The following is a 13,409-nucleotide window of genomic DNA, read 5'->3' on the forward strand; positions in this document are numbered from 1 at the left end:
ATGATCTTTACACAGGTGCACCTTCTGCTGGGGAGAATAAAAGGCCGCTCTAAAATGTGCAATTTTGTGTCGCAACACAATGCCACAGATGTCTCAAGTTGTGAGGGAGCATGCAAAAGGCATGCTGACTGCAAGAATGTCCGCCAGAGCTGTTGCCAGAGAATGTCCAGTCTCGTTTTCGAGAATTTGGCAGTCCAACCGACATCACAACCACACTCCACGTGTGGGGGTCAAGCAGTTTTCTGAAGTGAACAAGAGTGCCCCATGTTGGCGGTGGGGTTATGGTATGGGCAGGCATAAGCTACGGACAATGAACAGAATCGCATTTTATCGATGGCAATTTGAGATACCTTGACGAGATCCTGAGGCCCATTGTCGTGCCATTCATCCCCCGCCATCACCTGATGTTTCAGCATGATGATGCACAACCCATGTTGCAAGGATCTGAACACAATTCCTGGAACCTGAAAATGTCTGGTCTTCCATAGCCTGCACACTCAGACATGTCACCCATTGCTGTGGTTTGACGTGTACAACCGCGTGTTCAAGTTCCCGCCAATGTCCAGCAACTTCGCACAGCCATTAAAGAGGAGTGGGACAACATTCCACAGGCCGCAATCAACAGCCTAATCGACTCTATGCGAAGGAGATGTCGCGCTGCATGAGGCAAATGTTCACACCAGATACTGACTGGTTTTCTGATCCACGCCCCTACCTTTTTTTAAGGTATCTGTGACCAACTGATGCATATTTGTATTCCACGTCATGTGAATTCCATAGGTTAGGGCCTAATGCATTTCAATTGGCTGACTGACTTCTATGACCTGTAAGAGAAAAATCTTAGAAATTGTTGGATATTGTGTTTTTATTGTGAACAGGTCAGGGTTCCATAGCCACAGGCAGAAGAGTTGAAACTGGAGCAGCAGCACGGCCAGGTGGACTGGGGACAACAAGGAGTCATCATGCCAGGTAGTCCTGAGGCATGGTCCTTGGGCTCAGGTCCTCCGAGAGAGAGAAAGAAAGAGAATTAGAGAGAGCATACTTAAATTCACACAGGACACCGGTTAAGACAGGAGAAATACTCCAGATTTAACAGACTGACCCTAGCCCCGCGACACAAACTACTGCAGCATAACTCTACCGTTTGAATGACGCTAGTCTGCTGAAGCTTGGGGTTTGGGAAAAGAAAGCAAATCGATTTTTTGTAACATGATATACTGTATGCCTATGCTAAAGGAACATGGGATAGAAAACAGATTTGGAATGAGGCAAAAGAAAAAAGCCTCTTTTGACAGTCATGCTTGCATCTCTTTTTCAAGCAGAGACAATACTGCATTTTCCCCGTAGATGATATGAATTTATACTCATAGCTTATTGTGAATCACTTAAATACCAGTTTAACTCTACTAATGACCTAATGTTGGTCAGATAGTCAGCATTAATGAAGCACCTTAATAATCTTATAGTAGGAGCTAGTTGATCTGCATAGCATGATTACAAATTCGCTATTAGCTGTGGGGGGAAGGAGGAGAGAGTGTGTGTGTGTGAGTTCCAACTTAAGTGGAGAGATCCCTCACCCCCCCTCCCCTTTCTGCGGGTCATAAACAAGGGATTACTGTTCAGCTGGTCCATTTTCATGGAAACACCAGCTCACACTGACCAGCAATCCGGGCTGGTCGCCATGGCCATTCGCCGCTGCTGTTACATCAAACCGATCCCATGGTTGCCAGTGGTTCTGAAGACTCCAGTACAGTAACATGGATTTTTGGGGGGGTGTTGCTGTGAGTGGGAAAAGCACTCACATTTTCTACAGGACATTGCATTGTTATGCACATCTTATCCATGTTTAGGTATCAGTGCTCAACCACAGCCCTTCTAAACCTTCCTTGTCCTGTGTAAAGTGCATTCGGAAAGTATTCAGACCCCTCTTCCACATTTTGTTACATTACAGCCTTATTCTAAAATTGATTACATTTTTTTTCATTATCAATCTACACACTTCCCATTGGACATTTTTTACACATTTATTACAAACAGAAAACATACCTTATTTACTCATTTTATTATTATTTACTCGTATTCAGACCCTTTGCTACGAGACTTGAAATTGAGCTCAGGTGCATCGTGTTTCCATTGATCATCCTTGAGCTGTTTCTACAACTTCATTGGAGTCCATCTGTGGTAAATTCAATTGATTGGACATGATTTGGAAAGGCACACCTGTCTATATAAAAGGTCCCACAGTTGACAGTGCATGTCAGGGCAAAAACCAAGCCATGAGGTCCAAGGAATTGTCCGTAGAGCTCTGAGACAGGATTGTGTCGAGGCACAGATCTGTGGAAGGGTACCAAAACATTTCTGCAGCCTTGAAGGTCCCCAAGAACATCGTGGCCTCCATCATTCTTAAATGGAAGCAGTTTAGAACCACCTATACTCTTCTTAGAGCTGGCCGCCCGGCCAAACTGAGCAATTTGGGGGATTAGGGCCTTGGTCAGGGAGGTGACCAAGAACTCAATGGTCACTCTGACAGAGCTCCAGAGTTCCTCCTTGGAGATGGGAGAACCTTCCAGAAGGATAAACATCTCTACAGCACTCTACCAATCAGGCCATTACGGTAGAGGGGCTAGACGGAAGCCACTCCTCAGTAAAAGGCACATGACAGCCAGTTTGGAGTTTGGCAAAAGGCACCTGAAGACTCTGACCATGAGAAACAAGATTCTCTGGTCTGATGTAACCAAGATTGAACTCTATGGCCTGAATGCCATCCCTATGGTGAAGCATGGTGGTGACAGCATCATCCTGTGGGGATGTTTTTCAGTGCCAGGGACTGAGAGACTAGTCTGGATCGATGAAAACCTGCTCCAGAGCTCCAGAGCTCTCAGGACTTCAGACTGATCAACAACCAACTTTAAGAATTTCCAATACATTTGCTAAAACATTTTGGAATAAGTCAAGGGGTATGAATACTTTCTGAAAGCACTGTATCTACTGCTTGGATAGTTCCATCTGAGCAGCTGGCTTAATCTTTAACTGATTTTTTTGTTGAGTTGGAGATGTGAACACAACATATTTGTTAACCTGTCAACAAGGTAGTAGGCTATTTATTGTACTTCAAATATTGATATTGAATTGTTGTCAACGCAACCAAACAACATTTGAAGGAGATTCATCTTCTGCTTGGATAGTTCTATCTGTGCCACTGACTTAAAGGCTCTGCATTATCAATCTGACATCTGCAGTGTCCGTATAGCATTTACTGCGATGCGGCCTCCGTAGAAGTCAGAGCATTCATACTTCTTACAGGACCTCCCACCTGCTCCCACCTACCGTCAACCAATCATGTCAATGCGGAGCTCTACGGAGCCCTCCGCATTGTTACAACAATTGCGTGACACCCTCCGTACTGAGTCTCCGGGCCACATTGCTGGATCAAGCATAAATTGGCTTTTAGTCTGTCTTTAATTCCGGTTTGTCTACAAATTAATAATTGATACTGTATGGATTCACGTCTCCATCTCAACCAAAAATAACAGTTAAAGAATAGGGCTAAATCAAATCCAACTTTAAATGCACTTTAAATAAAGGTTTGATTTAGTCCTATTTCTTTTATCCTTTACACTTGTACACGTGTAAGGGTTTAAAATGGTAGATTTGGGCACTAATAAGTACCTAAATTAGAACGTAGTGGCTGTACAGTAACATGCTATACATGACGTCAGAGCTCTGGCTCTGCGCTTCACAGCACTGTATGGGTTTTGACTGACAGCCGTTCTGAACTTGAGCACCGTGTGCAACAAGAAGGTGCCCCCATCCCTCCCGGTAATTGGGCAGGGACTGAGCACACACCCCTGGGGAGCTCCAGTGTTGAGGATCAGAGTGGCAGATGTGTTGTTATCTACCCTCAACACCTGGGGGCGGCCCATCAGGAGTCCAGGATCCAGTTGCAGAGGGAGGTGTTTAGTCCCAGGATCCTTAACTTAGTGATGAGCTAAGCAGAGCTGTAGTCAATGAATAGCATTCTCACATAAGTGTTCCTTTTGTACAGGTGGGAAAGGGCATTGTGGAGTGGAATAGAGATTGCATCATCTGTGGATCTGTTTGGGTGGTATGCAAATTGGAGTGGGTCTAGGGTTTTTGGGATAATGGTGTTGATGTGAGCCATTATCAACCTTTCAAAGCACTTCATGGCTACGGACGTGAGTGCTACGGGTCTGTAGTCATTTAGGCAGGTTGCCTTTGTGTTCTTGGGCATGTTGAAAATGTCAGTGAAGACACCTGCCAGTTGGTCAGCACATGCCCGGAGCACACATCCTGTTTAAAGGTCTTACTCACGTCGACTACGGAGAGTGTGATTACACAGTCATCCGGAACAGCTGATGCTCTCATGCATGCCTCAGTGTTGCTTGCCTCGAAGCGAGCATAGAAGTGATTTAGCTCGTCTGGTAGGCTCGGGTCACTGGGCAGCACGCGGCTGTGCTTCCCTTTGTAGTCAAATAGTTTGCGAGCCCTGCCACATAAGACGAGCATCGGAGCCGGTGTAGTATGATTCAATCTTAGCCCTGTATTGACGCTTTGCCTGTTTGATGGTTCGTCGCAGGGCATAGCAGGATTTCTTGTAAGCTTCCGGGTTAGAGTCCCGCACCTTGAAAGCGGCAGCTCTACCCTTTAGCTCAGTGCGAATGTTGCCTGTATGGCTTCTGGTTGGGGTATGTACGTACAGTCACTGTGGGGACGACGTCCTCGATGCACTTATTGATAAAGCCAGTGACTGATATGGTGTACTCCTCAATGCCATCGGAAAAATCCTGGAACATGTTCCAGTCTGTGATAGTAAAACAATCCTGTAGTTTAGCATCTGCTTCATCTGACCACTTTTTAGACCGAGTCACTAGTGCTTCCTGCTTTAATTTTTGCTTGTAAGCAGGAATCAGGAGGATAGAGTTGTGGTCGGATTTACCAAATGGAGGGCGAGGGAGAGCTTTGTGCGCGTCTCTGTGTGTGGAGTGCAGGTGAACTGATTTAAGCGGGCACGACAAAACATAATCTCCGTCAGGAGACTGAAAAGATTTGGCATGGGTCCTCAGATCCTCAAAAGGTTCTACAGCTGCACCATCGAGAGCATCCTGACTGGTTGCATCGCTGCCTGCTATTGAAACTGCTTGGCCTCCTCCGATCGCAAGGCACTACAGAGTGTAGTGCGAACGGCCCAATACATCACTGGGGCCAAGCTTCCTGCCATCCAGGACCTCTATACCGGGCGGTGTCAGAGGAAGGCCCTAAAAATTGTCTAAGACTCCAGCCACCCTAGTCATAGACTGTTCTCTCTGCTACCGCACGGCAAGCGGTACCGGAGCGCCATGTCTAGTTCCAAGAGGCTTCTAAACAGCTTCTACCCCCAAGCCATAAGACTCCTGAACATTTAGTCAAATGGCTACCCAGACTATTTGCATTGCCCCCCCCCCCCTCTCCACACCACTGCCACTCTCTGTTATCATCTATTTAATTTATCAATTTAATAACTCTACCTGCATGTACATACTACCTCAACTAACCGGTGCCCCCGCACATTGACTCTGTACCGGCACCTGTATATATTGTTATTTTTTACTGTTGTTCTTTAATTACTTGTTACTTCTATCTCTTATTCATATCTGTATTTTTTGGGGAAACTGCACTGTTATTTAGGGGCTTGTAGGTAAGCATTTCACTGTAAGCTCTACAGCTGTTGTATTTGGCCCATGTGACTCATAACATTTGATTTGATTTGAACTGTTCAGAGGAGACTGAGTGAATCAGGCCTTCATGGTCGAATTTCTGCAAAGAAACCATGACTAAAGGACACCAATAAGAAGACTTGCTTGGACCAAGAAACACGAGCAATGGACATTAGGGGGAAATCAAATTGGAGATTTTTGGTTCCAACCGCTGTGTCTTTGTGAGACGCAGAGTATTTATTTATTTTTTAATTTGAACTTTATTTAACTAGGCAAGTCAACTAAGAACAAGTTCTTATTTACAATGACGGCCTATACCGGCCAAAACCAGGATGATGTTGGACCAATTGTGCACCGCCCTATGGGACTCCCAATCACAGCCGGTTGTGATTGTCTGGATTCAAACCAGGGTGTCTGTAGTGACGCCTCTAGCACTGAGATGCAGTGCCTTAGACCGATGCGCCACTCGGGAGTAGGTGAATGGATGATCTCTGCATGTGTGTTTCTCATCATGAAGCATGGAGGAGGTGTGATGGTGTTGGGGTTCTTTACTGGTGACAATGTCTGTGGTTTATTTAGAATGCAAGGCACACTTAACCAGCATGGCTACCACAGCATTCTGCAGCGATATGCCATCCCATCTGGTTTGGGCTTAGTGGGACTATCATTTGTTTTTAACAGGGCAATGACCCAAAACACACCTACAGGCTGTGTAAGGGCTATTGACCAAGAAGGAGAGTGATGGGGAGCTGCATCAGATGACCTGGCCTCCACAATCACCTGACCTCAACACAATTGAGATGGTTTGGGATGAGTTGGACTGCAGAGTAAAGGAAAAGCAGCCAACAAGTGCTCGCATTATGTGGGAACTCCTTGAAGACTGTTGGAAAAGCATTCCAGGTGACTACCTCATGAAGCTGGTTGAGAGAATGCCAAGAATGTGCAAAACTTTCATCAAGGCAAAGGGTGGCAACTTTGAAGTATCTAAAATGTAAAATAACACTTTTTTGGTTACTACATGATTCCATATGTGTTATTTTATTGTTTTGATGTCTTCACTATTATTTTACAATGTAGAAAATAGTCAAAATAAAGAAAAACCCATGAATGAGTATTAAGTGTCCAAACTTTTAACAGATAATTATCAGACTCAGGTTACAAACGCTGGTAAACACTCAAATACATTTGGTTAAAAAAATCCACAAAAGTAGTGCACTAGTCTTGTAGTAGAGGACCAATTTACACGTCTTCAAGGCGAGCAATCGTTATTTTATTGTTGCAATGTTTAGAATCCTGTTGACCTTGATCGTGGAGATTAATTTCCGGGTTATGTTTTTTCATGGCCTTCAAAATAAATGCCCTATATAATAGAAAACATGTATTTATTCAATAAATATGCTAAAATATTTATATGATGAATAATATTATTGTAACTATAAGGTACAAATGCACTTTGTGTGGTTGATTGCTTTTTAATGTGATTACCGGAAGTAACTTTTTTTTCCTGCCTCAAACTTCCGACTGGAATTGATTGCGACTAGAACGTTTAACGCTTTTGTCAAATTAACGTCAGAGTTGATTTTTCGTCTCAAGTAAAAGGCAAACTTACGAAGCAGGTTATGAAAATTAACATAGCAGGTTAGCGTAATTTTATTGAAATTGTTGTGCTTTTTACTTACATTTTCCAATAGCTGGATCCCTTCTAACCATGACCAACTGATATTTGTTATATAATATGGCGCTACCGGCTCTCAATCGTGCGCTCTTTGCTAATAGGAGTCAAATAAAACAATTTATTTCAGAGGTCTTACGCAACCTGTCAGTAAGTAGCCGATTCAATTTTAAGACACAATCATTGCAATGTCTGAAAACGGCGACTTCTCAATCGAATGCTGTTACTGTGCACAGAAGGTCACAGCTATACGGAATATGCGAAAGCAATTGGGATGAAAATAGTCGTGCTACGAGTAACTGGACTTGTGCAATGTGGAGTGCAATTGGTAAGTAAGTTATTGTCATGTTAGATATGTTACAGTACTCTTAGTGGGTGTCATTGTCAGTACTTTAAATTGCAGTATAAAGGCTATCATCTTTTCCATTGATTTGCATAGCTATGAGTGCTTCATGAAATGCAATTACAAGAACATGTATTTGTATTTCTACATGTGAAAACGCATAACCGGCCATATAAGTCATTAAGTGACATGAATGTTTTTATAATGCATCCCTCCCTCTCCTTCGTGATAGCGTTTTCTCTCTTCAGCAAAGCTGAGGAGGACACCAGAACTGAGGCTCAGAAGAAAGAAGATGAGATCATTTTACTTTTGAAGAGAGCCAAGGTAGCTAATTGTCATCGCTGTAGGCAACTCCTCAATTTAGTTTTTTTAGTAGTAATCTAAACAAGAGGGCTACAGTAGCACGTAGCCCTTGATCATAGCTCTGTTCAATTACATTACACACAAGTCATTGGACGATCATAGTCGAAGGTGTCTTATGTATGGGGGAGTTATGTTAAGATCCCAGACGCTCAATCTGAACATTAACACACGCCGCTTGCGGTACGGTTTTGGAGGCATAAGGACCTTATAAAAAATATAAAAAATACCTAAAGGTTAAATTGATACACTCCTTGGTATTGTTCTCCATGTTACAGCGCTTGTTCATGAAAACAGACATAAGACGAGGTAACCACCTGTGCTAATTAGCTATCTTGCTTGCTCTGAACATTTGGTCTGTAAGCCGACTCGGGAAGTGGAGCGGAAATGTACACTGAACAACAATATAAACCCAACATGTAAAGTGTTGGACCCATGTTTCAAGAGCTGAAATAAAAGATCCCCGAAATGTTCCATACGCACAAAAAGCTTATTTCTCTAAAATGTGCACAAGCTTGTTTGTATCCCTGTTAGTATTTCTCCTTTGTCAAGATAATCCATTCACCTGACAGGTGTTCAATACATGTCTCAAGTTTTTAGGGAGCATACAATTGGCATGGTGGCTGCAGGAATGTCCACCATAGCTGTTGCCAGAGAATTACATTTTAATTTCTCTACCATAAGTCGCCTCCATCGTTGTTTTAGATAATTTGGAAGTTTGTCCAACCGGCCTCACAACTGTAGACCACGTGTATGGCAACCTTGTGAACAGAGTGCCCCATGTTGGTGGTGGGTTTATGGTATGGGCAAGCATAAACTACGGACAACGAACACAATTGCATGTTATCGATGGCAATTTTAAAGCATTAAAAATACAGTGGCGAGATCCTGTGGCCCATTTTTAGTTTTATTTAAACACGGTATTTTTGACCAACAGATGCGTATCTGTATTCCCAGTCATATGAAATCCATAGATTAGGGCCTAATGAATTCATTTCAATTGAGTAATTTCCTCATATGAACTGTAACTCAGTAAAATCAATTAAATTGTTGTGTGTTGCGTTTTTTATATTTTTGTTCAGTGTAGTTTCCTCGGATGGATGCAACCATAGCTATATGGACCTGTGCAAAGCTGCAATAGTAAGTGTTTTTTATTTTATTTGAAGGATTCTTTCTCGCTGATGAAAGATAAGGACCATGTGTTTCGAAAGCTGTATCGCAAGCGATTTATCATTGACGTTTCTAAATGTTAAAACACAGATTCAGAATTGTCGTTCACATGAGCCAGTTGTGGGCGACGCTAATGGCTGAAAACTGTAGGGAGAAGGCAGAATGCCACCTAGAGTTTGAGAGCTACACTACTGGTCAAAAGTTTTAGAACACCTACTCATTCAAGAGTTTTTCTTTAGTTTTACTTTTCTCTACATTGTAAAATAATAGTGAAGACATCACAACTATGAAATAATACATATGGAATCATGTAATAACCAAAAAAGTGTTAAACAAATCAAGATATGTTATACTTGAGATTCTTCAAATAGCCACCCTTTGTCTCGATGACAGCTTTGCACACTCTTGGCATTCTCTCAACCAGCTTTATGAGGTAGTCACCTGTGTGCCTTGTTAAGTTAATTTGTGGAATTTCATTCGTCCTTAATGCGTTTGAGCCAATAAGTTGTGTTGTGACAAGCTAGGGGGAGTATACAGAAGATAGCCCTATTTGGTTCAAGACCAGGAACAGCTCAAATAAGCAAAGAGAAATGACATATCATCATTACTTTAAGACATGAAGGTCAGTCAATTTCAAGAACTTTGAAAGTTTCTTCAAGTGCAGTTGCAAAAACCATCAAGCACTATGATGAAACTGGCTCTCATGAGGACTGCCACAGGAATCCCAACCGTGACCCAGAGTTACCTTTGCTGCAGAGGATAAGTTCATTAGAGTTACCAGCCTCAGAAATTGCAGCCCAAATAAATGCTTCAGAGTTCAAATAACAGACACATGTCAACATCTGTTCAGAGGAGACTGCATGAATCAGGCCTTCATGGTTGAATTGCTGCAAAGAAACCACTACTAAAGGACACCAATAATAAGAAGAGACTTGCTTGGGCAAAGAAACACGAGCAATGGACATTAGACGGATGGAAATTTGTCCAAATTTGAGATTTTTGTTTCCAACCGCCCTTGTCTTTGAGACGCAGTGTGGGTGAATGGATGACATCCGCATGTGTATTTCCCACCGTAAAGCATGGAAGAAGAGGTGTTATGGTGTTGGTGTGCTTTGCTGGTGACACTGTCTGTGATTTATTTAGAATTCAAGGCACACTTAACCAGTATGGCTACCACAGCATTCTGCAGCAATACGCCATCCCATCTAGTTTGGGCTTAGTGGGACTATAATTTGTTTTTCAACAGGACAATGACCCAACACACCTCCAGGCTGTGTAAGGCCTATTTTACAAAGAAGGAGAGTGATGGAGTGCTGCATCAGATGACCTGGCCTCCACAATCCCCCAACCAAATTGAGATGGTTTGGGATGAGTCGGACCACAGAGTGAAGGAAAAGCAGCCAACAAGTGCTCAGCGTATGTGGGAACTCCTTCAAGACTGTTGGAAAAGCATTCCAGGTGAAGCTGGTTGAGAGACTGCCAAGAATGTGCAAAGCTGTCAAGGCAAAGGGTGGCTTTTTGAAGAATCTCAAATATAACAGTTTGATTCTGTATAGCACTTTTGTTTACTACATGATTCCATATGTGTTATTTCATAGTTTTGATGTCTTCACTATTCTACAATGTAGAACATAGTAAAACTAAAGAAAAACCCTTGAATGAGCAGGTGTTCTAAAGCTTTTGACCGGTAGTGTATGTAGCGTGCTACTCTATTTGCCAAAAGATGATATGCAATCTCATGAACCAAAAGTGTCAAGTCAATGACAGCATTTTTATTGCATCAATTCAGAGTGAACTGTTTATCTGTCAATTACATTTATATAATGTCTGTCTTGACATTATGTCCGAGTAACATTCATGTGTCTTCTGTCCCAGCTCAGTATAATGCGGGGGCAGCTGCATGGAGCCAATGGATTCCTTCACCAGGCAATTGCGCTGGCCCACCAGTCTCGCAATACACAAGCAATCATCTACACCTACAGCCTGGTAAAAGCCTTGATGATAAAAACTGATGTTTTTAAAGTCTCTTCTGTGCTCATGTTGTCAAGATGGAATAAGGTGTATTTGGCTTACTGAGGCATTTTTGTAAGCGTTTTTAATTTGTCATAGCAAAATAGTTTGCATAAAAACTCTGCAGTAGATTATTTTATTTTCCCCTATCTCTACAGATGGCAAACCTTGCCTATGTCCAAGGTGAGCTGGATAATGTGAGTAATAGCAAAGGTTGCCATCTCTTTCTCCCTTCTTCAGTGAACTACTTGCTGTCCCACTTTTGGTATTTATTTTTAAAGGTACACTCGGCAATATGACAATGTCAGTCACTGCGTGGTTACTTCCTGCTGATCGAAGTCAACAACAAAGTTTAAATCTGGCAAGAAGACTGCCACTATTAGCGCTTCCCAGTGTATGTATGATTCAAAGGAGGGCAGAAATTAAGAGCCAGTAGAGGAAGTCTTTGCATTTATTTGTGTTGTCGATGTCTGTTAGCTAGAGATCAAGATGATGTCATATTGTGGAGTCTACCATAATAATACATTTATTTTATATACAGTTGAGGTCGGAAGTTTACGTACACTTAGTTTGGAGTCATTAAAACTAGTTTTTCAACCACTCCACAAATGTCTTGTTTACAAACTATAGTTTTGGCAAGTCGGTTAGGACATCTACTTTGTGCATGACACAAGTAATTTTTCCAACAATTGTTTACAGACAGATTATTTCATTTATAATTCACTGTATCACAATTCCAGTGGGTCAGAAGTTTACATACACTAAGTTGACTGTGCCTTTTTAAACAGCTTGGGAAATTCCAGGAAATGATGTCATATCTTTAGAAGCTTCTGATAGGCTAATTGACATCATTTGAGTCAATTGGAGGTGTACCTGTGGATGTATTTCAAGGCCTACCTTCAAACTCAGTTCCTCTTTGCTTGACATCATGAGAAAATCAAAAGAAATCAGCCAAGACCTCAGAAAAAAAATTGTAGTTCATCTGTACAAACAATAGTACGCAGGTATAAACACCATGGGATCACGCAGCCGTCATACCGCTCAGGAAGGAGTGGTGTTCTGTCTCCTGAATGTGCTTTGGTGCAAAAAGTGCAAATCAATCCCAGAACAACAGCAAAGGACCTTGTGAAGATGCTGGAAGACACTGGTACAAAAGTATCTATATCCACAGAAACAAGTCCAATATCAACATAACCTGAAAGGCCGCTCAGCAAGGAAGAAGCCACTGTTCCAAAACCACCATAAAAAAAGCCAGACTACGGTTTGCAACTGCACATGGGGACAAAGATTGTACTTTTTGGAGAAATGTCCTCTGGTCTGATGAAATAATAATATAAATATTTGCCCATAATGATCATCGTTACATTTGGAGGAAAAAGGGGGATGCTTGCAAGCTGAAGAACGTCATCCCGACCGTGATGCACGGGGGTGGCAGCATCATGTTGTGGGGGTGCTTTGCTGTAGGAGGGACTGGTGCAGCTCACAAAATAGATGGCATCATTAGGAGGGAAATTATGTAGCTATATTGAAGCAACATATCAAGACATCAGTCAGGAAGTTAAAGCATGGTCGCAAATGGGTCTTCCAAGTGGACAATGACCCCAAGCATACTTCCAAAGTTGTGGCAAAATGTCTTAAGGACAACAAAGTCAAGGTATTGGAGTGGCCATCACAAAGCCCTGACCTCAAGCCTACAGAAAATGTGTGGGCAGAACTGAAAAAGCATGTGCGAGCAAGGAGCACTACAAACCTGACTCAGTTACACCAGCTCTGTCAGGAGGAATGGGCCAAAATTCACCCAACTTATTGTGGGAAGCTTGTAGGAGGCTACCTGAAACGTTTGACCCAAGTTAAACAATTTACAGGCAATGCTACCAAATACTAATTGAGTGTGTAAACTTCTGACCCACTGGGAATGTGATGAAAGAAAACAAAGCTGAAATCATTCTCTCTACTATTATTCTTACATTCACCTTTTAAAAAAATAAAGTTGTGATCACAACTGACCAAAGTATTTTTTTGGATTAAATGTCAGCAATTGTGAAACTGAGTTTACATGTATTTGGCTAAGGTGTATGTAAACTTCCGACTTCCAACTGTAGCTCTTCATTACAAACAATCTCAGTCGCTTTAAAAACAA

The 13,409-nt window shown here is 42.2% G+C and overlaps 1 protein-coding gene across 3 annotated transcripts in view; it reads left to right on the forward strand.

Annotated features, from left to right (window-relative positions):
* Positions 1-7,234: 7,234 nt before the first annotated feature.
* ttc19 (tetratricopeptide repeat domain 19) overlaps positions 7,235-13,409 on the forward strand; it is a 29,546-nt gene continuing 23,371 nt past the window's right edge. Inside the window, exons 1-5 of one of the 3 annotated variants that reach the window (XM_029704023.1) lie at positions 7,235-7,714; positions 7,962-8,053; positions 9,172-9,229; positions 11,135-11,245; positions 11,428-11,466. In XM_029704023.1, coding sequence (XP_029559883.1) covers positions 9,206-9,229; positions 11,135-11,245; positions 11,428-11,466 — 174 coding nt within the window. In that variant the 5' untranslated portion in view covers positions 7,235-7,714; positions 7,962-8,053; positions 9,172-9,205. The remainder of the gene's footprint in view (positions 7,715-7,961; positions 8,054-9,171; positions 9,230-11,134; positions 11,246-11,427; positions 11,467-13,409) is intronic. The other 2 variants (XM_029704024.1, XM_029704022.1) reach the window with 2 other exon arrangements.

The sequence above is a fragment of the Salmo trutta genome, chromosome 21 (assembly GCF_901001165.1).
Source record: "Salmo trutta chromosome 21, fSalTru1.1, whole genome shotgun sequence".
NCBI lineage: Eukaryota > Metazoa > Chordata > Actinopteri > Salmoniformes > Salmonidae > Salmo > Salmo trutta.